The sequence below is a fragment of the Mixophyes fleayi genome, chromosome 3, assembly GCF_038048845.1.
Source record: "Mixophyes fleayi isolate aMixFle1 chromosome 3, aMixFle1.hap1, whole genome shotgun sequence".
In the NCBI taxonomy this organism is placed as follows: Eukaryota; Metazoa; Chordata; class Amphibia; order Anura; family Limnodynastidae; genus Mixophyes; species Mixophyes fleayi.
In genome coordinates this window covers 308,866,391-308,892,172 of record NC_134404.1, presented here as the reverse complement: position 1 = coordinate 308,892,172, position 25,782 = coordinate 308,866,391, and the positions used below count along the sequence as shown (strand labels likewise).

The 25,782-nt window shown below is 40.0% G+C and overlaps 1 protein-coding gene across 2 annotated transcripts in view; it reads left to right on the top strand.

The window, feature by feature from the left end:
- The first annotated feature begins 2,345 nt into the window (after positions 1–2,345).
- The window catches only part of LOC142144782 (serine palmitoyltransferase 3-like), a 101,150-nt gene continuing 77,713 nt past the window's right edge, over positions 2,346–25,782 (top strand). Inside the window, exons 1-3 of one of the 2 annotated variants that reach the window (XM_075203963.1) lie at positions 7,643–7,734; positions 8,864–8,899; positions 11,154–11,196. Coding sequence is in view for 1 of the 2 variants with exons in the window: in XM_075203962.1 (XP_075060063.1) it covers positions 2,406–2,543 (138 nt within the window). In the remaining variant the exon portion in view is untranslated. Of the gene's footprint in view, positions 2,544–7,642; positions 7,735–8,863; positions 8,900–11,153; positions 11,197–25,782 lie in introns of those variants that run through there. The other variant, XM_075203962.1, reaches the window with a different exon arrangement.

Sequence of the window (25,782 nt, the reverse complement as noted above, 5' to 3'; positions counted from 1 at the left end):
AGTAAACATATTCAGATAGCAGAATGTTAGGGGCAGTTAGGGAGCAGCAAGGGAAGATAAAATTTATTTTTACTTTGTAAAAAAAACTGAATTGTGCTTTTTAAATGTCATTTTTCTGTAAGTAAAAAAACAGAATTGTGCCTTTTAAATGTCATTTTTCTGTCACTGACATTTTTTTTTTCTCCATCCTCTTCGTACATAACCTCAATCACCAGCCACACTCCTCACTGACTGCAGGAAGGTGCTACCACTGATTTACAGTGTGGTCACTGTGCACTTCCTCCTTCACCCAGTGTAGAAGAAGTTCCTGCTCTCACTGTGCTCCTAATACTCTCAGTGAAGGACAAAATGCAGCAATAAAATGTATCCAGAAAAGATGCAATTACCTTTGTTTGCTGAGATCCCTGTGACTCAGATACATGTGTTAGGATACATGTGACTGAGCATGCTATGTTAAATGTGTCTCCTGCAGGAAGATACAATTAAAGCATATCATAAGCTTTAAGCATAAAATACACTTTAAGCAAATCATCATGCGGCAGAGATGCCAGCCATCATCATGATTATGATTGATGTTTTAAAGGGAAATAATAAAAAATATTTTATTTTATTATTATTAATTTTTTTAAACGGTGTTCCATCCTCAAAAAGTAAAAGTGATACCATGACAAGAATTCAGGCTGGTTGCAGCAATATTGGGGGTACAAACTGTATGTGATTCACCCGAAAAAGCCGCAAACAGCACCAACCTATGACAGGCTCAACTGGTGACACTATAATAAGGAAACCTGCAGTGTAGGGTCCCCTTGTCATACGGTCACACAGGCCCAGCCTGATGAGCACAGGACTGAATACCCTAGAGGCATTAGACCTGCAAATAAAAACTGTGTGCCCCATCCTCTTGCAAAAAACAGCCCCTTATTGAGAGCACTGGGGTTTCACCCAACACACCTCCTGGTGGGTGTTAGAAATTTCAGCATTTTTTCCTGTGGCACTACTAGTCCCAATAAGCCCTGCAGCCATAAATTGTTTGGGCATTTTGGCGCTTGTAGAACTACAAGTGCCAGCATACCCGTGGCTGTCTGGTGTTTGTAGAACCATAAATGTCAGCGTGACTTGGCTCGCTGGAACCTGTAGTGCACCACAAAAAATACTGTAATAAAAAAGTACACTGTGAAAAAAACAATTATTAAAATAAAAACTCCCCAGCACACCCTATTTTCCCATTCATTAGTCGCCTAAATTCAGCAGTTATCAATGAAATTCAGTTTTGCAGCCTTTAATCCTTTGCTCTGTGAGAAAGCCGTTTGATTGGTTATTAAACTACACTGATACAATATAGTTCATTCATAAATTTTAATTAACTACTTTGTATCAATGTAGTGTAATAGCAGCTGAACGCAGCAATGAGCTCCTGTACCTCTATTTGGGGGTGGACTGGGTGCACGTCGTTTTTTTTTTTACACTGCAAGGTCCTGATCATCATCAGAAGGTAATTTGCACCCTGGGTCGGCCCGCACTCAATTTCATTATAAAAATCATACTTCCTGGAGAGCCACAGATTGCCGATCTTTCCAGACAACAGTAAGTGAATGGCTATACATGGTTGAAACTAATGATTACAATTTTCCCATAGTAAACAATTAGCCAATAGTTCGCTTTTATTTTTGGTGGAAGATTCGTATTTACCGTATACTCTGCGCTGGTCTGTAACAGATTGCAGGTACACTGGTAAGTTCTATCACTGCAAAGCAAATACCTCACTAGTAATCAGCCGTCATTCCACATTATGACACTTGTGTATTGGGGTACACGTATGGGGGAGCACATATGCAAAGGATTTAGTGTGTGGGATTAGGCGATCTGGGGGTAATAGGGGTGTTTTATGAGAGAAATGCAACTTTTTCTGCATTGACACGTCGTAGAAAACAGCTGTCATTCCATAGTAATCGTCCGTCATTCCACATTATGACACTTGTGTAGTGGGGTACAGGTGTGGGGGAGCCAAGGACTTAGGGAGAGGAGATCTGGGAGAAATATAGGTGTTTTCCATGACAGAACAGCAGTTTTTGTGACATATCTTCATTGACCTGGTGTATAAAACAGCTGTCATTCCTTAGTTATTGGCCGTCATTTTAGTGTCATTCCACATCTAAAACATTGCTTAGCAATAAGTGTGCGTAAGATATAATTCAGAAGTTTAAGATTTTATGAAAATATACATAAATGTTCAGTTTGCTCTGATTAGAGTCAGTTGCCAGTCCTTTCAGCAGACTGGAGCTGTCATTCCTTTTAGTACGTCCCATAAGGAAGGGTTAGTCACGTTGCCACACCCTTCCCCTGGATAAGCCTGACAGACTGGTTAACTACCTGTGGGTGCTTTATTTTCTGAATGTATCTGCTGTATGAGTGCAGTACAGTTTCTTGACCTCTTCTTTCCAATGGCTGCGCCTAAGCTTGCTTACTGTAATGGAAATCACAAAGCACATCGAGGATATCTAAATGGAGTTTCTAAGAGGAACGGAGTCTCTAAAATACTGCAGGTAAGAGAGACAGCAGTGTGTGGCTGGTTACATTGACATGCTTGTAGAGGAAATGTTTCGTAGTTAGCTTGTCTTTCCATTGACTTCCTAATAATGCTTTCTTCATGGTGTAATTCCTATGTTCAGAGCCAATTTGCTTTCAATCAGGCAGAAATCCATTAATCCTAGTACCTACTAATAGTCTGGGTGTCCACTACATCAGTCTATAAGTGGTATTTGTGATTTATACCTGCCTGTGCTCCAGTTAACAATCATATACAGCACCTGAGTCATCTATTTCGGAATAGCTGCCGGGGGAGAATGAGGAAGTAAATTGGGGAGGGGGGTTATATATTTTTTTCAACTGAGTTATAATCTGCAGTTATTAAATGTGTATTATTATTATTATTATTATTATTATTATTATTATTATTATTATTATTATTATATAACAAAGCTGTCAATCTGCTCTCTAATTTAGAATTCTTGCAAACATTTGCCAAAGCAAATATTTGCTTTTTTGTCAAGTCACAGCATGCTTTCTTACCATTGTGCAGTCTTACAGTCTGATTTCCTTTACTGTGATTATCATGTGTCCTAAATCCCTGTTCTAACCATTTCTACAAAGCAGAATGTAGAAAGAGGAAGAGAATTATTAGCTTAGCGTTTAAACCGAAAGGTTACTGCTTCAAGCGCAATATGTGTTTTCAACATCCTCTTAAAAGTTGAACACTAAAAAAAAATCTAAATGTTTTGTGCAGAGTTACATTTTCATTAGTGCCTTTAAAGTTTGTACTCCTAAATAGTACATATTTGTGTTATGTATTTACTGGAAGTGTTTAAGATGTAGAAATGATTTCTCCCACTTGTGGTTTGTTGAATACAAAGTTTTCTGGTAAAAACTTGTTTCTCTCAGGGGACTAATGATTCTTATGCAATTTAGATTATTGTTAATTATTGTCATTCAGGTTGTAATTCTAAAATTGTGATTACTATTTCCTTGGTTACACAATCAATGACTAATGTGTACAGTTACCATGGTGACCTAATAGCTGCCCATATCCTGATGGCTTTGTTTTAACTGTCATTTATTGTAATCTATTGTCTTAAACACCAGTGTTGATTTTTATACTGTGTGTAGTATAATGTAACATATATTCAAAATGTTTACTAACTGTATTATTTTATTATTATCCCAGCAAAGACAAACCTAACACATGTTGCAAAGTTGGAATGTTGCTTAACTTATAATATTATGTAATATCTTAGTTACATCACTTATACTTGTGGTAGCCGGCAGTTTTTATAGTAAATGTACACGGTATCGGGGAAGTGGAGCAAGAACATTAGCAACTCAATGGCATATCTGCTTTAGGAACTTAGTTTGCTGGAAGGCAAATTAATGAGTTTAATCCAGCTCTTTGCATAATTGCTTCCAAGAAGGTAGTTAACTTTAGATGCAGGCTGAATGTGATTAGAAAGTGTAGTGAGCAGAGAAAATGTTTTAATTTTAGTGGATGAAAAGAACACATACATAAATATAATTAATATGGTGTAAATATATTAGTTGGAGCTTCTCAATCCCTCTTCTTTGCTGTACGGTAGTTTACCTTGTGCTGATATCTCATACTACATGGCTTTTTTAGTCTATGTCACTAATTATGGTAATTTGCATAACTGTACAACAATTGACGAGGAACCATTCCAGCCAAAAATTATATATTCTGCCTCTCGTTTGCTGTGCTGTTCCTCTGCCCTTTCTCCGCCCTTTCTGTTCACCTTCTCGCCCATCATGAAATGGCTTGACCTACAACCACTGCCGCACCCAAATTATACTTTGTAAAAGATATGTATTTTACACCATAAAAAAATCACCAGTTGTTATGCTGGTAGGTTTGCGCCCCGATAGCAGTAGTACACAAACATATAAACAAGGACGAAAGGAAATAAAAACAAAAAAAGAAAATTTTGAGTGGCAAAACTCTGGAGGGAACACAAAGTATAATAAAACACGCTGTTAAGACAATAAAACAAGGGACATGCTGCCATCCCTAAACTGGTGCAGCTTTAGGTCTAGTGCTCACTTGACAGAAACAGACACAAACAGACTGCAACATGGGGCGTGGCCACATCACTATTGGGGTGTGGTCATGTCATGACTGGGGCATGGACATACTCCTGGGCAAGAGAAATTTTGTGCCCTGGTACAGAAACTTCATGGGACCCTCTATAATCGACTAGAAGGGAAACCTATGTGCCACCAGTGCACCGGCAATGGGCTGTGGCCATACCATTGGGGGTGTGGTTGTGAATTATTGGGGTCATGCCTTAGGAGGTGAAAAGGCAGGGAAAAGTTTAATATATCCTCATTAGAGGATACAATCATATGCTGCTACAGGGCTCTTGTAGTCTAGGAAAGGAGACCTGTAGCACTGTCATTACAGAAATGTCCAGCAGCTTTACTCACATACAGGGCTGCTAAGAGGAATTCATGGCCCCGGTACAACAACTTCAAGGGGCCTCCCTTATAGTTGAGCATTGAAAACGAATTTGCGACACCGCAAAAGTGGTAGTGAGTGTGTTCATACAATTGGGGGCATGGCTATGCATCATTGAGGCGTGGTTAGCTGGTGAAAAGAGCTAGGCCACCCTCCTACAGAAACAAAACCTGCATTGTTGTGCACACCATTGGCAAAAGGGTGAAGTGCCCGCTCGCGGGAGTGTGACATATGTCCCAGCACTTCTGACTTTCAGGACATCTAGCACATTAGTCTAGTATATAAAGAATGCAGTATGTACATAAAGAGTTCACAGTCTTGGCCAGCCTCTTACATTGGGCAGAAAACTCACCAAAAATTGGGATTGTCCTACTAGAATCACAACATTTCACAGACTGTCCTGCTTTCTCCTACCTGTTCATGTCACTTTCACCACCTGTTGCTGAAGGTTTCTTTAGTTGCGGCTTGTCTGGATCCTGGAATGTTGGAGGCCCTATTTGGAGAAAAAAATGGGTGCATTTAGAAAATTCCAAGCAGCCTCGGAGTTAAATCAATAGCACCCACGATTAATAATTAGGCCTTCCTCCAGCCCCAACATTAAAATAATAGTAGTCCCATTTAATAAATAAACCTATTTCCCTCCCTCCAAAGAGCACCAGCAATAAATTAATAGTATTTACATTTCATAAATATACCTATTTCTGGCAACCATCACTGCCATTAAATAATCATAATCACATTTAATAAAGAGACCTCATTCTCCCCAAACTCACCCCCACATTCAATAGCCCCCAAACCACCCTATCTTAAATTAATATTCCCCACTATTAAATTGCCCCACCATCACCCCACAAACAAACAAAATTGCACCCATTAATTAGCCACCACCTACACACACATTACCACAAGCCCCCTGTGCCATCACACACACATTACAACAAGCCCCCTGTGGCATCACACACTATATTACCACAAGCCCCTTGTGCTATCACACACACATTACTGTACCGCTTCATCATCACCACGCTGTGCCCCCTTATGATCACACTGTGCCCTCCATGCTGCTTCTCCCCCTTCACCTGGCCCCCCTCCATCACACTGTGCCATGCATGCTGCTCCCCCCCTTCATCACACTGTGCCATCCTGTCCCCCCTCTCCTTCATCACTGTGCAATCCTGCCCCCCTCTCCATCACTGTGCCATGCTGCTGTCCCCTCTCCTTCATCACTGTGCCATGCTGCTCCCCCCCTTCATTACACTGTGCCATCCAGCCCACCCCCTCTCCATCACAGTGTCATCCTGCCCCCTCTTCATCACTGTGTCATGCTGCTCCCCCCTTCATCACACTGTGCCATCCTGTCCCCCCTCTCCTTCATCACTGTGCCATGCTGCCACCCCCTCTTCATTACACTGTCCCATCCTGCCTCCCCCTCTCCATCACTGTGCCATGCTGCTCTCCCACTCTCCTTCATCACTCGGTGCCTTTGTCTTCCTTCCCTTGCCTCCATTCCTTTACTTTACTTTGTATTAGATTCTTTCATCTCTTCTCTTCTGTCTTCTTTCTTCTTGCTTGCTACTCTCTGCGCCCCTCTCCCTGCCACGCAAGAAAAAAAGTTTGTATTTTTTAAAAAAAATAAATAGTCGACAGTGAGGGCTCGGGCCTGGGTAATTAGTACCCCCCTCCTCTCGGCGGCCCTACTCACATATGCCCCCTGTGCCCATCAGCTTTACTCACACGTGCCCCCCTCTGCCCCCATACTTTACTTACACATGCCCCCATCTGCCCAGTAGCGTTACTCATACATGTCCCCCTCTGCCCACATGCTTTACACACACATCCTCCCTCTGTCAAATAGCTTTACACGCACATATCCCCACTGCCAAGCAACTTTACACACACATACTCCCTCTGCCAAACAGCTTTACACACATATGCCCCCCTCTGCCCTTATGCTTTACACATACATACCCCATTTGCCTACATGCTTTACACACACACATTTCCCCTCTGACAACATGCTTTACACACTCATGCCCCCTCTGCCCAAATTCTTTACACACTCATGCCCTCTCTACCCACATGCTTTACAGACACATACCCGATCTACCCACATGCTTTACAAACTCATGCCTTCTTTACCCACATACTTTACACACACATACCCCTTCTACCTACATGCTTTACAGACACATACCCCCTCTGCCCACATACTTTACACACACATACCCCTTCTACCTACATGCTTTACACACACATACCCCCTCTGCCCACATGCTTTATACACACATACCCCTTCTACCTACATGCTTTCCAGACACATAAGCCTTCGACCCACATGCTTTAGACACACATACCCCTTCTACCCACGAGCTTTACACACACATACCCCTTCTACCCACGAGCTTTACACACAAATACCCCCTCTGCCTACATGCTTTACACACACATACCCCCTCCCCATCACCCCTTATTTTTACCTTTTTCTCCATCAGTAACTCAGTGCAGAAACAGGAAGATTTCCAGCAGCAGCTCCTGCACTGTGCACCATGTGACTGCTGCAGTCACATGACCTGGTGATGTCACACTCTGAAGGGGATCTAGCCACTACCGTATGGAGACGATGCAGTCACATCGAATAGCGCTCACTTCAGGGGCATCATTCTACAAGATGTAGTACAATATTCTATGAATGAATGACACTGCTGCTTTTAGTAGTATGCGACTTGACAGGCTATGCTTAGTCTGTGTTTACCTATAATTTCAATTATCATTCTATAGAAACCATTTTCAGATATGAAACATTGCAGCATAGTGGCCACCTTTGATTAAATGTTCCACAGATTAATCTCCCTGGCATTATATAGGCAATCAACAGAAAAGGAGGAAATGAGCTTATTGTGCACATGTGCACTACATTAAAAAAACTCCTTTCACTTTCCTTTGATGTCACATTTAGTTTAGTAGTTGCACCACACATTTAACATATGAGTATCATCTCAGTAATTTAAATATAGGGTAAAGTGATACTTACCTAATCACAAACATTGATGCAACATACACACCCTTTTCTATTATATAAGCAATGTCAGAAATTGTTTCGGCCTTATGGAGACTCTTAGGAATCCGTCTTCTATCTGCTGCTTAGTAGGGCCAAACTTACGCGTTTCATCGAAGATGCTTGAGGGTATATTTACAAAACTGCGAGTTTGAAAAAGTGGTGATGTTGCCTATAGCAACCAATTAGATTCTAGTTATCATTTACTTAGTACATTCTACAAAATGACAGCTAGAATCTCATTGGTTGCTATAGGCAACATCTCCATTTTTTTCAAAGCCACAGTTTAGTAAATATACCCATTAGAGTTTTTCAAAGCTGGTTTCCCATGTCCAATTTGACATTATATACTTTTAAAGGAAGAGTACTCCATCTTAATTCATGCATTCATTAATTACAGTGGGCCTGATTCATTAAGGAAAAGTAAGGCAATAAAATTAGTAAGTTTTCTCCTGGACAAAACCATGTTACAATGCAAGGGGTGCAAATTATTTTATTATTTTGCACATAAGATGAATACTGGCTGCTTTTAATAGTAGAAAATATTAAAGGTTTTCAAGAATTTTATGCATATTTATAAGTGCAATATCTCCGTAGTACATCATTTCTGGTATCTCCAACAATGGTCAAATCTTATATTCTACACAAATAATCATAGAGGTAATACTAATAATATATATATATATATATATATATATATATATATATATATATATATATATATATATATATATATATATCCATCAGTCACATTGCTAGGTACCACCTCTAACCTAATCTCTCCACAGCAACATATCAACAGCAACACTCCAAAAGAAATGAGGGTATGTGAGTACTGTAGTATATCCCAATTTCTTTTGGATTGTCTTTTAGGAGGTAAACGATAGAAAATACTTCAAGTGGCTTCCCTCACCTAGATGTGTCTGTACTATTACCTTGCTCTAGGGGTACTAAATATTTACACAATAAATAAACACAACAAGTCGTCCCATCAGAAAAGCCATTGTTCTGTATGTGTATTGTATTAATGTGCAGCAAGTGGACAGTGAATTGTCACCTGTGGCCCTCAGCTCCTTACAGTTTATGCCCCCATTCTGACTGTTATTGAACAAGTCCAAAGTTAGGGCCTCAGATGTAGGAGAAGGAAGCTATTCAACATCACGTGACCACAGGAGGAAGACGGAGTGCACTGTAATCCGCACCCACATTATCTCTGTCTTCCTGCAAGGAATAGGCCTGATTCCAAAATCCTGATTGATGAAGCAAGTGCAGCTTTGGGCATAGTGGTATTCAATTAGGTTGTTATTTAATGGTCATTGGTTTTTAATTAATCATGGGTAGTCTCTGGTACTTCTCAGAGAGGCAGTGTGTGTGTGTGTGGATGAGTGGAATGTGAGGATTATTTGAGTACATGTTGCATCTAAGGGTATGTGGGAGGATTTTATGGCAAGTTATGTCTGGGGGCATGTGGGGGAGTTTAGGTGCAAAGAGGAAGGGCTAGATTTACTAAGCTGCGGGTTTGAAAAAGTGGGGATGTTGCCTATAGCAACCAATCCGATTCTAGCTTTCATTTACTTAGTACATTCTACAAAATGACAGATAGAATCTGATTGGTTGCTATAGGCAACATCCCCACTTTTTCAAACCCGCAGCTTAGTAAATCTAGCCCGAAGTCTTAGGGAGGAATTCAAGTTACTTTAGGCAGTAATGCATCCTACGAACTATTACTGTTAATATGGTAATAGTGCACAATATTACCATTAGTACTGTAATTTTACCACTGGATTTTGCTTGCACCCCTCAGGGCCACAAGCAAAAATATGGGTTAAAATTACCGTATTGACGGTAATACAATTAGCGCAGTGTTATTCCTACACAAACGTGGCGGAATTGAATCAGCCGCTTAGTGTGGAAGGTTTGACGAGCATGTGAGGGCATTTTGGAATGAGTGATGTGGGAGTGTGCAGGTTTTTTATTATTGAGATTAAGAGTAATGTGAAGTGTTCCTGTCTGCCCATCATTATTGTAGAAGACACATTTCTGACATAAAGGGGCATATTCAATTGTTTACTTTTTCCGCCGCGGAAAAAGTAGTACCGTTATTACGGTAACTACAGCCGGATTTCAGCTCGCAGATCCCTGAGCCGCGAGCTGAAATCCAGCATGAAAAGTACCGTAATAACGGTATTTACGTGCACTATTACCGTAATGATGGTAATAGTGCGCGGGCGCGTTACTTTAGGCTGTAACGCCAACAATTGAATATGCCCCAAATTGTTTTACAAACTTTGTAACTTTTTAAAATCTTTGTTTTGTGGTCTCCAGTGCAATTTTTTTGGCACTCTACCCATAATACTGGTTTGTCACTAATGTATTTGTGCATGTAGGCCCATATGTCAAGCATCCTGTATGTGGTAGATGAATGGAACTTTATGTAGGTGGATTGTTAACCAAAAGCTCTGCACAAATTGAATCTACCAACTGTAGGGAGTGAATGGACACTGTACAACAATGACAGTCCCTCTAACAAGACCCTATCCACTTGTTTTTCACTTAAGGAATCACCCAAGGGAGATACCAAGGGAGATACCACTTTGCCACACCAGTGTAGTTTGAGTAGTAAAGAGCGTGCTGGAAAGAATGAAATGCTTCAGCAATAGACAGGGCTGGCACCAGACATTGCAAAGTCCAATACAAATGTGATAGGTACCCCCATCCCCTCCCCCACTCCTTACTTCTCTCACCCCACCCCCATTTACAAATTATCCTCTACCCTATATTTGGCTTCATGATACAATTTTTGAAGTCGGTAAGTACCTTTATCTCATTGTTTACATCTGCACTTGATCTATCGGATATATATATTTCTTCTCCATGCTCTACGTACTACTCAACACTTTTTTTTTTTTGTTAATGTAAAATATGGGATTTGTGCAGGGCAATGATTATTAAGATATAATACTACAATATTTAAATACAGAAATGCAATCCTTTTTTATATCTAGAAAAGTGGTCTTGTATTTTTGGGGTTTGTTTGTTATGTGTTAACTAAAAATGTTTCACATCTATTTATACTAGGTTTATTGCAGAGCAGTATTATGTCAAAGGAATTCCACGACCGGTAAACCACCTCTGCCTTTGTTCTATTATGTCTATACTTCTAGATTCTGTAGAGCAATGGTTCTCAAATTGAAAGACAGACTTTACACATTTTGGGCCTGATTCATTAAGAAAAGGAAAGCAAAAAAAATGAGTAACTTTGCACCTTGGCAAAACCATGTTGCCTTAGAGGAGGAGGTAAATTTAAAATGTGCAGACAGATTTATAATTGGGGTACAGTATGTTCTAGATCAACTTTTAATTTCAGTGTAAAAATAAAGCTTTCAGGTATTTGTGTGCTACATGATAAAACTGCCTGTTTTTAACTTTTGTTGCAAATAATAAACTAATTTGCACCCCTTGCATTGTAACATGGTTTTTTTGTCCAGGAGAAAACGTACTCATTTTTTTCCTTTACTTTCCTTAATGAATCAGGCCCTTTGTTTTTAGCTCCATGTTTAAATTGCATATGACAACACAGTGCGGCTTTGTGCAATTGCAAGTGATTGATTGATTGAATGATCTTTTTAAAAACTCATGTTTTTGTCTTGTTATTTTCAATTATGTATTTTTATAAATGCCTTAGAATAGCTTAATGCAATTTATTAAGACTTCCATTCATGAGAATGGATTCAATTAATTGCTGTTGAATGACTCAATCAAATTAAACTGCAGAACCCTGATTGTATCAGACAAATACACTGGTAGGTTATTAACATTTTCACATGTAGTAATCTTCATTGGAAAACTTACAGATCGCACAACTGAAAACGCGCATGTAATCTTTAGCAGTCTTTTTGAAAAGTGGTTTAAAAAATATAATACATTTTATTTTTAAATATAACTGTCTCCAATAAAATGAAATATTTATCCAACAATAATACCCTGGAAATGGATAATACCACATCTCATGTAGCTTCGTAGTGGATTTAAATTGTACAATGTTACAAGCACAGCCCAGGCCATCAATAAGCAGGTAATTATCTCAGGTGCACTCAGGGCCTCATTTAGAGTCGGACGCAATGTGCGTCTAAGACGTGTAGGAGTGGGAGTATGCTGCAGCTTGGTAGGATATTATGAGTAGCATGCAACCCCAGTTGCATCCCACTCGTAATACCCTACCGAGCTGCGAGCAGTTCGTGCAGCTAGCTAACTACTTGTGCCACCTAATTCCTGCCGCACAGTTTTAGCCCTTTTTTGATGTGTGTTGCGTCTGCGCCTCACTGCGTCCAGGATTTACTTATGGGGTCACACCCCCTGTGTCTATATTATAGAAGTTCACTCCTTCACAATACCGCGTTCCGCCCTTTCCTTCGTAGTAAGCCCCAAGCTGTCACAAGTGTAAATTGCGTCCAAGTGGCAGGCGGATATGGTGCTTGCTGCACATGGGTGATAGTGGTTTTGTGGTCGATGCGCCTAAAATGGACTTTGCGACTGACTCTAAATGAGGCCCACAATTTCACTAACTGTAGGTGACAGGTGCACTACAAATAGCTATATGTTATAACTATGATTTGTGCACTACCACCAAGGACCGAGCTTCCGAGCTCTAGAGCACGTGTTTTGAGGTCGCCTCACAGGAACATGGTTGGAATTATCAAAATGGCAAAAAAAAACCTGATAAATCCACTTGTGCACCAGTGAGGTGATCCAGAAAACCCGCATTGATGATGGAAGCCTCAGGTTTGAGAACCACTTTTTAACCTTTTTGCATTGTTTGAGCACAATTTTGCACCTGAATCCCAATTTAAATGATAGACATTAAGGTATGGATATGTCTGTGCACATAGCAATCAAGTCACGTTATGTGCTGTCGGGCACATTTGTCACTAGCAGACTGGATTTACGGCTGTAGTCTTGTTGGGTGCAGATTCCATAATGTGCACTTCTCTGTGCCCCATTCAAGGAGTGCTGACGTACACTTTGAAGACACATGAAATTTATTAGCAGAGTCAGTTGCTTTAAGAGTTTACCTTAAATATCAGCCGTTGTGTATTCTTGTGTAAATTTCTAAGCTATGTGTATGGGGCCTTTTCAATGTCTATAGATATTGTACATTTCCTTTCCTAGTCTGCTGTGCGCCGCTTTTGTGCAGAGTCGCACGGGTCTGTCATTCTTTGCCTCGCCCTGAACGGACTTTTCTACTGCATGATCTCATATTACATACTGTCAGTCAGATGGCGAGGTGAATGACATCAGCATAGTCGTTGATTAACCTGTACAGGTTCAATAGGTAACATAAATGTCAGAGAGGAGCTGCTTTTTCCATGAATCTAATGTGTTTAATCATCCAGAGAACAAGTCCAATTAAAGCATATATCCTATTTGAATACTATTTGCCACTGGCTGTTGTATGTCTTATCTCACTTGGAGGCCTGTGTATTAAAATAGTGCGGTGACAATCATTGTTGATCACTGCAAATCGCAATGATGCGTAATGAATCACTGCTGTAATTCACCATGCCAGATTACTCTCCGAGCCCTGGCAGTCCCCACTCCAGCGCCAACTGTTTTACTGTTTACTGGCTGCCTAGCGCTGTCGGTGAACAGAGGAAGTGCTATGCACATCCTGAGATGAAGTTACCTTGCTGCGGAAAGCAGTGCAAAGCTTTATGTATTGCATAGCTTCACAGTCACCATATTAATCTATGGGGACTGCAATAAGAAATGTTAAGTGGGTTATGGCGGGTAAGATCTTTAATACTTTAATACCTTGGTGCTGTTTTATCTCCAGCATGAGCTACTGGGAATATTTTCACTTCTGTATAATTATACATAGTAACATTGTAATAACATTATACATTTAAATCTACAACAAAGGACATGAGAGGTGGCACTATGCACTTGCAGGGTATTATTGTTTATACACTATATAGTCTGTAATGCTATAAGGGGGTAAATATTTAATTACATTAAAGACTGTTATGTTTAAAAATACAATTTCTCATTATTTTTTTTAAAAAAACACTTTTAAGAAAGCATATTAAAGAACAATTTGCTAAAGAAGGTGCTTGCTATAGATTAGATCATAGTCTTCCTCATAAGATCCAGGATTGCTATGGCACTGTGTACTAGTACCAGTTTCACCCCATGGACATTATGGTAACTCTATGCTGGCTGCCTGCTACCAAGGTCAGTAAGGACTGACTGTTACACTGACAGAGATTAGAGCTGCCAATAAAATGTTTTCCTTGGGTTGGGTTACAGACCCGATAAGAAGACCAAGGATAGATTGGTAATTTATACATAATTGGTAGCAGTGATCAATATAATTGATATGACAATATATATTCTTTATTTTTCTAACTGTTAACTTTTTTACAATAACTAGAAACTGATCTAGGAAATATTACAGACAATTCTGCATACATTAAGGAATTAGTGCTCTTCTGGTATTTTAGAAAAAAATAGATGCATACTTCTCAACTACCCCAATTTAGGCGGAATGGTCGAGATTTTTACAGCTCTGTCCCGCCCGCTGCCAGCTTTGTCCCATGGTGGGAAAGTTGTGGATTATGCCCCTTTCACCGCAGCTCTGCATCGAGTGGTGAACAGGTGCCAGGTGTTTTGAAGGTGCCTAGCTAGGGTCAGAACAGTTCGTGGAAGAGCTGGTGAAGTGTGGGCATGCCTCCTTCTCGTGCTCATGCCACCACGTTGAAGTGGTGCACTCCCATTGTCCCGATTCCCTAACATAAAAAGTTGGGAGTAATGTGAATGTAATTATTTATTTTGAAGAGAAAGTAATTGATCACTTACTGAAATATGCAGGTATGTATGTAGAAAGATGGAAAAATCTTCTGCATGTCAATTTTGAATGTGACAGCTTTACTTCCTGAAGCCTACCAGTTATTCCTGTGATCATCATACAGATACATTTGCATTTTCTATTTCCTGTTAAATTTATTTTTGAGAGTTTGTGGAAACACCTGAAAATGTGCATAGTGGAACCAGTGAAAATGAAACCTACTAACACTTTAGCGACACAGCTTTATTCATTTTTATTTTTTTACTTTTCTGTTTTCTACTAGAATACTGCTTGGTTTATCCTCATCTGTGCTTTAGATTATTCATGAGACTGTGGGGTAGATTTATCAAACCTTCAGAAAGGGAAAGTGAAGGTGTTGCCCATAGCAACCAATCCAGCTATCACAGCAACCAGTTTCCAGCTATCCTCTATCTAGTACATTCTAGAAAATGATAGCGAGATTCTGGTTGCTATGGGCAACACCTCAACCTTTCCTTTTCTGAAGGTTTGATGAATCGACCCCTTAGTACATGGGACTGTGTGGTACAGGTCATTTACATGTGTCTCCACGGAAGCCACGAAAACCCTTGTTCACTCGCTTGTTATCTCTCGCCTTGACTACTGTAACCTTCTTCTCTCTGGCCTACCTGATTCTCACCTTGATCCTCTTAAGTCTATCTCAATGCTGCTGCCTGCCTCATTTTTCTCTCCCGCCGCTCTGTATCTGCAGTCTCCCTCCAACAGTCACTACATTGGCTCCCCATACCCTACAGCATTAAATTTAAACTCCTCACCCTCACCTTTAAAGCTCTTAGTCAATCTTCCCCTCCCTACATCTCCAATCTCATCTCTACCTTCACCCCTCCGCTCTGCCTGTGACCGCCGCCTCACTACTTCACTGATCACCTCCTCTCACTCTTGTGGAACGATCTTCCACGTTCCATCAGGTTAGTATCTACTCTCAAAGGCTTCAAGCGTGCCCTTAAGACTCATTTCTTTATTCAAGTCTATCAGCCCTCCTCCTAACTTCCTTGGCTCTCTCCCCCAGTTAGTACCACCCTATTTGTGTCTCCCCTTCCATTTAGGAGGTAAGCTCTCATGAGCAGGGCCCTCTTTCCTTGTGTGCTCCTTCTACTGTTCCTTCACCCTCTGTACCTCTTGGCCTGCTTCCCTAGCCCTGTTTTCTTAAGCTTTGGCCTTCTTCTCGCTGATTTCTACCATCCCTTTCACTATCTGTCAGATATAATCTATTTGCTTTACCCTGTCATCTGTGTTTGTATATATTTTTGTATCATGTTGTGTCTTGGTTCTGTTTTCTGTATATGTAATGTACACCACAGCGGACCCTTTGTGGCGCCTTATAAGTCAAAGAATAATAATAATAATAATAATAATAATGTGTCTGAATGTTTCTGTTATACTGATCACCGGGCACTTAGCAGTTCAACTGGAAAGTTCAGATTGAGTCTCACTATAAGTATAGTATGAGAGATAATGGAAAAACAGGTGTTTTTACTGTGCACCCCTTTATCTCGCTTAAATAATGTTGTCCCACAAAACGGAACCTCATGTTTTTCATATGGGTACAAAAGTCCATGCCCAGCAAGGAGCTGATCTGCCCAAATCCTCCTATTGGATGAAGCAAACTTTTGTGCCATTGCAGACGTGGCCATATTGGCCTGCAAATCCATGTGCTTCCCCATAAAGCTAAGAGCATTTTCACAGAAGTAGTCATGTGTCATCACACTTTTGCCACGGGTTTACACCATAAATTAACATTGTTTCAAGTAACCAGAAATTTGCTTTTAAATTCTGCACCGAAATGCAATGTTCATAAACGAACCCTATGGCTGGTCCCACTTGCAGGACTGCTTTAACTTATACCCGGCACAATGGCACCTTGTCTTTTAAATATGAATGTAGTATGTGGTGCACTATGTATAATAAGAGTGTGAGACAAGGACCAGGGGTATTTGGGCTGCTGAAACCCAATTCACCACGTAGTAATTTCTGCAGTAGCAGTGCTGGTGTCACATTTTTAGACATGCCAGATAAAATTTGCATGCAGAGATTCTGGACCACCTGTGTAGGCAGCCTTCACAGACATTTTGATGTGTGTAATGCATACTTCCCTACATTGGCAAGGACTCCTCCGGGAGCACAGGGGGAGGTGGGCGTGTTGGGGGCGGGGCCAGACTTGTCACGTCATTTGGCACCGCCCCCAAAAAAATCAATCACTGTTTCCGGCCAATTATAGCGGGGGGGGGGGACGACGATCATATGCTAAGCCCCCCTTCACTTTACTATTATGGCGATCAAAAACCGGGAGGTTACCTCGCTCTCCTGTAGGACTCCCAGAAATTCGGAAGTCTCCTGGACATTTCGGGAGAATAGGCAACTATGGTGTGAAGTGATGTAGAGGCCAGCGATAGGATTCCCCCTGCAAAAGATATGGGGAAAGCTATTTCCCCTATTGCCATCTCATCTTACACCTTCATCATATTAAATTAAGAAATGGGACTTCAATTCAGGATCCTTGAATGGTACTCCGCTACAATCACTGTTTATCATTTTATATAATTAATTTGTGTAGAAAGAATGGCTAATTCAAATGTTTTAATTTTTATCCTTATAAATCAGTAATCCCTGATTTTTTTGTGTTGTGATACATGTAATTATATTCTGTATGATATATGCGTGTTAAAATATTGTAACAAAATTACAGCCCTATACAGCTAACTTATTTAATTTATAGTTATAGTTAATTTATAATAAATATGGAATATTATGTTAGAAGTCTTCCCCACACTGTTTGGGAATCACTATTGTAAATTATTGTAACAAAAAAAAAGTATCTTTCTTATTGAGTATCAGGTGAGTATTTCAAGATTTACAGCAGAGGTTCTCAGAACAGGCAAATAAAAAGTTGGATGTGTGAACTTTGTTTTCTATAATTGTGGGTTTGACGGCACAATCCTCCTGCATCCGGAGCCTCACATAAGCACTCTGAGCCTGAGTCATTAAGGGGAGAGAGGCAAAAAAAAGGAGTAAATTTGATCTTGGACAAACCATGTTACAATGCAAGGGGTGCAAATTAGTTTATTACTTTGCATATAAGGACAATACTGGCTGCTTTTTCATGTAGCACACAAATACTTTATAGTTTTATTTTACACTGAAATTTAGTTGAAGTAAAAGTTGAATTTAAAGTTGATCTAGGACATGCCCTACCCAAACTATAAATCTGCCCCCACATTTTAAATTTACCTCCCTCTCCCATGCAACATGGTTTTGCCCAGGTGCAAAGTTACTCGTTTTGTTTTTGCTTTGCTCGCCTTAATGAATCAGGCCCTCTGTGTTCTTGGGAGACTCTACACTTTTCACTAACTCTGCGTCAGGATGCTTAACTCCATTATCATCATCACATCATATCCCCTGTACCGCTGCGATCCTTGTTAAATAGCCTTCCCCATGGTTTGCATGGGGAAACTTTTGTGGGTGAGGGCCAGCAAACCTTTTCACCGGCGGGGGCTACCGCTGGCGACAGCACTGTTTGATGTATAGGGCGAAGCCCTTTCTCCAGTGAAAACACTCAAAATTAATTTAAAAAATAATAAAAAAAAGAAATACCCCAGAGAGGTAATATGGCCCTGCTCGCTAGCTTACAATCTATGGAACAGTGGTTTGATACACAACGGTAAGTACTACATCATATTGAATATTTGTCCAGCTAGAACGCAAAGGTTACAAAGTATTTAGTGGGCTGTATGCTCAGTCACACAACTATGTTGGTCAGAGGGTTGTTGTCTTGTGTTAGTTGTGTAGACTGTAGTAATAGGTTAACCTAGGGAGATTAAAAGGGTGGTAGAGGAATATTATAAGCTTGTCTGAAGAGGTGGGTTTTCCGAGAATGCTTGAAGGTTTGAAGACTAGAGGAAAGTTTTGTGGTGCGAGGGAGTGAATTCCATAAAGTGGGTGCAGTGCGAAAAAAGTCCTGTAACCGAGAATGGGAGGAAGTGATGAGAGTGGAAGAAAGACGCAAATCTTGTGCAGAACGGATGTGTCTAGTTGGAAGATATTTTGAGACATGTGAGGAGATGTATGTCGGTGCAATTTTGTTGATGGCCTTGTATTTTAGTAGAATAAATTTATATTGGATTCTTTGAGAAACAGACAACCAATGTAGAGACTGACAGAGTGACTCAGCAAATGAAAATCGATTTGCAAGGAAAATCAATCTAGCTGCAGCATGCAAAATAGTATCGGCTCGTGTCTGATTTTGGGAAGACCAGTAAGGACGGAATTACAATAGTCGATGCGGGAGATGATGTGTGCATGAATTAAAGATTTTGCAGTGTCTTGTGTGAGAAATGTTCGTATTCTGGAAATGTTCTTTAGAATATAGAATTGATGTGGGGAATAAAGTATAGTTGCGAGTCAAGGATTACACCAGGGCAGCGGGTTGGTGGAGTGGGATTTATGGTCATGTTGTCAGCAGAAATAGAAATGTCAGGCAGTAAGCTTCTATTGTTGGGTGGGAATATTATTATTTCTGTTTTTGAAATATTTAGTTGGCGAGAGGACATTCAAGATGAAATAGCAGAAAGACAGTTAGTAACGTGAGACAACACAGATGGTGAGAGATCAGGAGAGGATAGATAAATTTGAGTATCATCCCCATAGAGATGATACTGAAATCCAAAGGAGCTTATTAGTTTTCCAAGAGAAGTGGTGTAGATAGAGAATAGAAGAGGTCCTAGGACTGAGATTTGCGGTACTCTGACTGATAAAGGAAGCATAGTGGAGGTTGTTCCAGAAAAATTAATACTGAAAAAACGATTAGATAGGTAGGATGAGAACCAGGATAGGACAGTGTCTTGAAGACCTAGTGATTGTAGAGTCTGTATGAGGAGAGAGTGGTCAACAGTGTTGAATGCAGCAGAGAGATCCAGGAGAATTAGAAGAGAGTAATCACCTTTAGTTTTAGCTGTGATCATAACATTGACAACCTTGGTCAGCGGAGACTCTGTGGAGTGTTGAGAGCGAAAGCCTGATTGAAGAGGATCCAATAGGTTGTTTGCAGAAAGGATACATGTGAGGCAAGTGTAGGCAATTCTCTCAAGAAGTTTGGAGGGGCATGGGAGCTGAGCGATGGGGTGGCAATTTGAGAGAGAGTTTGGGTCAGAATTTTGTTTTTTTAGAATAGCAGTAATCACTGCATGCTTAAATATTGATGGTAAGATACCAGTAGAGGGAGATAGATAACAGAATTTACTTAGAGGTGGAATAAGCACACAAGACAAGGACCTACAAATTTGTGAGGGTATGGGATCAAGAGAACAAGTTGTAGAGTAGAAAGATGGATTATGTATCCAAATGTGGAACCTAGGTGTTTCAAATCCAAGAAATGTCTGACTACTGGTGTGCCCATCCTTAATTGCACTACATATAAGTGATCGATGACCAACCATACATTCTCTGAAAGTTTTTCCAGTTTTTCCAAGGTAATGATGATGATGCTGTACTTCTGGTTTGTGTGTAGATGGCAAAATATAGTATCTTAGATGCAAACATTACATGTGGTGCACTCAGTGCATCTATATCTTTCCACGCTAACTCTTAGTTGTAGTAACCAGGACTTTTATTTCTTTTACAATCTGATAGTACTGGATCTGTTTTTGCTGCTATATCCCTAATGTTCTTGCCTCTGCTAAATGCAATACAATGGGGCTTAAAGACTTCAGTAGTGTGCTATCACTGCTGATCAAAGTATATATGTATGTATCTGTTGTTTGGGGGTTTTTTTTCATCGCAAATTGAAGATTATTTACTAACAAAGCCCAAGGGGCCCATTTATTAAGCTTTAAACCATGCGGAAATGGCTGTTATTCAACAAAAGCCTAATGTAGGATATATCATAGATATCTCCTCTATTAAGCTAAATTTCGCATTAAACCTCAGTCCCCATAATTTTCAATGGGGCTGCAGTCTGGGGCAATTTAACAAGCTCCTAAAAGCCTAGCTTTTTGGGACTTGAACCCAATGGTATTAGCCGTTCTTACGTATGGATAGAACATCGCAGAATAGGGATCTTCCTGCTCTACCCTCCATTAATAAATTTAAATGGCGCTACGCATGGGCAATCTAAGGTCGTGCATGCGCATTAAAGACTCTGGGTAAGATCCTGCAGTTCTTGTTAAAGTCATCACTGGAACAGCCTCATCACTGGGCCAGCCTCTTACCGGGTCATGGGAATAAAATGGCCACACAGTATCATCCAATACTGTTGTGATAAAGGATAATAATTAACAAGGGGGGGAAGTGCGGCCGTTCTTAAATAGACCACCACATATACAATCCTGCACTAAACTACACTAATCTTCATCATTTCACTTCCATCTTCCATTGTATATCATGCACAGCTGTACATAGACATTTTAAGGCCCTTGGCCTTTAATCCTCCTTCATCTTCCTCCTGTGTCGCCTCCTCATATCATGGGTTCTGACAGCATTCTAACATCATTATTTGCACATCAGGTACCTCCTCCTTATGCCAGCTCCCATACAATGGAGGACTACACTGCCACTTCATTGGTGGGGATTTGGCATGTAATAGGCAAGCGGGTGTTTCCCCCACTGGACCTTCCGCCCACACCGCCTTCATTATGGCCCTGATATCATGCAGTAGACCAATGAAAGTTAATTACTGATTGGTTCTGACAGTCAGGGTTGCCATCAGAAACTGTGGTACCCAGTACTAATTAATCTGGCAGGGCCTCTTTTCACCATACATGTTGTCTTCACAGTACATGCCCTCCTATCACAGTACATGCCTCCCTCCCCCCCTCATCACAGTTTAATGCAGATCTACAGATTTCAGTAGTGTTAGTAATAGTGATATGAAAGCGAAAGAGAAAAGGGGAAGGTTTGTCTGTGGGGAAGAACAGCTGATGTTGGTGTTAGTCTGGTGTGATGGCTGAACTGCTGCTAAGGAAAAAAAATAAAAGCTTGAGGTTATCATTTTTATTATTATTATTATCCTTGCATGTAGCACCAATGAAGCTTACAGTCTAAATTCTCTACCATACAAACACACATGAACACACTAGGGGGGAGGGGTGTAGCAATGCAATCTGTCCACCTGCAGCTCCCACTATCTCCTCTGAGTATCCCATTGTGCTCCACTCTACAGACTCTTAGACCACTGAGGGTGCAGGTAATAGTGGGACCAACTCTGTAGATGGGTGTGTGTGGCTATGGGTCCCTCCTCACCGTAAGGCTCCATAGCTGCTGCACTCCCTGCAACGACCACCGTTCTGCTGCTGACAGTGCCCTGATGGGAATAGAACCCATGTCCCAGTCAGCAATGCTAATCACTGTGCCACTGTTGTGCCCAGAGCTATAAAGACACTTATTAAACACCCTTAATGTAATTCTTTGCTTTCAGACGTAGTATATAAACTCGCAGATGTATCAGGGAGCACATTGACATTTCCTTCCCCATGTTTGAAAATAAGTGTTCTTGTTATTCTTGTTAGTGTTCTTGTTATTCCTGTAGTTAATTAAAATAGTCTAAAATAAGAAGAGACATCAGAATTGTTTTCATTCATAAACTAATTTACTAACTATTTTTGCATTCAACTTATGAACCATAAATATTTTTACTGAAGCATTAAAAAGCAAATCTTCACAAAACTGCAAGTAAGAAACTTCTGGCATCCTCCCACAACACACACAAATTAGGCATTTTAAGAAAACAAAAATGTGGTAAAACAAGCTTTAACCTCACAAGGTTGATGTTATTTAAACAGGGACAAAGAGTGAAAAACTAACCACTCGAATATAGCAATAGGACACCAGCTATGTGATCTCATGGACTCCAAAAAATAGTTGGGGGAGGGGAGGGCTACAAGCAAGACATTGTTTAAATTCACCATTTAAAACATAAATAAATAATAAATATCTTTATATTTTTCTACTCAAAAGCAAATCTAATTTTTAAGGATAATTGTCCCACGTTGCAGTATTTTATGTATTTATTATTATTATTATTATTATTATTATTATTATTATTATTGTTGTTGCATTTGTGGGCTTTGTTCTGGTGCAATTCTTCAGTGCATTTTTTTGCTTAGGGTGTAATTTTTACACAGTTGTACTAGTAAGATCACCAGTTTCCTTTTTAAATTGATATTTTGCGAGATACAATTGGAGTGACTTCTGTGGACCTATCTGAGCAGTAATAATGCTGTATGTGACCACTTGTATCGTGGATTGGCTTCCTGCTGCTCCGTATCTTTTATATAGGGACAGTTGGGCAGCATCTAGTAACTTTCATTTATTCATATGTTCAGCTCAATTTTTGTATCACTTTGAATAGTAGAGATGCTTAAATAACTGCTTGGGAGTTGATGGCTCAGAGATAGGTTAGTTTACAGAGGTGAATTACTTGTGGCTAGAACCTCCATGTGTTCTCTTTTCGCACAGATTATCTGGAGGTCCAGGCCCATTAGGTGCTATCTTTGCACCAGATATACCAGGCTGGTAATCGATGCAGAGAAGAGATAGAACTTCAGCGTGGCTGATATCTCCTCTTCCTGCCTACACTGCTTCTGTCACATTAGAGTGAGGCTGCAAACGTTATATATGTAGCTGTTTTTAGAACTGTGACTAGACAGTTGAGGTTGACAGGTTTGATTAGATCAGCAACTGTATAGTTTTCTAAAGACAGGTATGCTGCTCAAAACTTATTTTACTTATTTTTACTGTAATGTAACTTATTTTACTTATTTTTTTACTGTAATGTAACCTATTTTACTTGTTTTTACGGTAATGTCTTATTAGTTTTCATTTTTGACATTGTTCAGTAAACTTTCTACCACGTTTTATAGCTGACACTGAATTTTAGAGTAGCTACAAATGGGAGGGTTTCCATTTTTACTGTTTCACAATAGGGTGTAGCATTGGCCTAGGACAGCAAACACTCCTAAATATAGCCCCTATTTTCTGTATTAACTTTTTTCTTCTGTTTTTTTGCATAATTTTCTGAAGAGCCTAAAAGGAACAGAAACTACCATTAGGTCATTGCTACTTGTGAACTATGCAGAGAAAGCATTTACATCATAAACTGACAGCTTCTAACCAGTATGTTTTATATTTAAATTTCGGCATAACTACAGGGACTGTAATATATCTATGGTAGATAGATATAGATGTTCTCTTTGGTTTCTTTTGGAAATTAACAACAGGCAAACATTTCAGATTACAATAGCATTAGCTTCAAACGTGTTGTCCTATTTCAGACAAGTCCTTAGGGAAAACAAATGACTCTTATACTGTATACAACAAATAGGAGGGATCCCTCTCTGTTCAGAATGTTTCTCTCTGTGCTAGTGGACTAATCCAGTCTATAGCTCACAATCGTGCCAAAAGGAAGCACATTCATAGAACTCTATTATAAAGCTGTGGATGGCGTGTTATGGATATTTTACCTTCAGCTGGCCACTCCCAACTTCAGGGCCTCCTACTTCTTTATAGATGGGTAAACAATATAAAAATGCAAATGTAATTAAAATACCTTTTTGCTATGTGTGCTTGCGGTTTTCTGGTAGACCAGATCTTCAAAACTTTTGTCTTTATTTTTAAATTTTGCAACCAGTGATTACGGTTTAATCAAGGATCATACTTCCCCTTGATTATATTAAATGTATAACTGAGCTGATTAATAAGTAAATATGTCCACAATGCTCTTTTTTACAATTCTGCATGTTCAGAAGGAGAGCAGACACAGAGTGACTAGCTGCATTCGGACTTGCTTCACAGAATTACGGTGGTGGATAGGGGCAATAACTGCAGCCTCAGCTTTTAGCCCTACATCAGAACCCCTTTTATTCCTTATTTTTTAACACTGAAGTGGAAAGTCATATTAACAGTGAACGCTGTATTTACCTACAAGGTTCAAATCAGAACATTTCAGTTTTGGGGTTTGATAAGCCCTTCAGCAGTATTTGTTTGTGGTTTCAGAAGTAAGCCACAAGCTATACAAAAACAAAAGACAGCAATGTGAATCAGCAACGCATATTTACTTGGTGATAACAAGTACATGTCTTCAAACTGTTGTGATTTAGGTCACATAGTCTCACACCCCCATCCCCCAGTGATTATGTGACCTCGCCCTCTACCCTGATTCAGGTTGCTGCAAAGATTGGGAGGTATGCAACAGTCTTCAGTTTATGAACAGAAGTTTTATTAAGAAATAGCAGCAATAACAGACTAGTACATCATACAATCTGTTATATAAAAACATTACATATGTGGGCATAGCTTTAGAATGATGCATCTTCTAGCAATAGGTGTACTCTGAGTTTTAGCAGCATGAGTAACTTGCCTTTACTGCTTTCATGTTTTACCTTCACTAAAAAGTGACTATGTACTATTGTACACAATATGCAGAGTGCAATAATAACTTACATCTGTTTTATTCATAAAAAAAATACACGTTTACATTTCATTAATATCACTGTGCAGGGTTTCAAACAAGCTGGTCATTGATCTGTATATAAAATGATAAGACCATTTATTATGTTCATAAGGTGCACGGGTTTACTTCATACTTGCCAACTCTCCCGGAATGTCCGGGAGACTCCCGCATTTCGTGTGAGTCTCACGGACTCCCGGGAGAGTGTGGAAATCTCCCGCATCTGCCCACTTCCGTGGGCAGAACTAGGTCCAAAACGTCGCGATTCACAGGGAATTTACGCAAATTTTGGAGCCCCGCCCCCATCACGCCCACCTCCCCCGGCTGGCTCCCGGAATCCAACTTTAGAAAGTTGGCAAGTATGGTTTACTTGATTTTATGGGTTC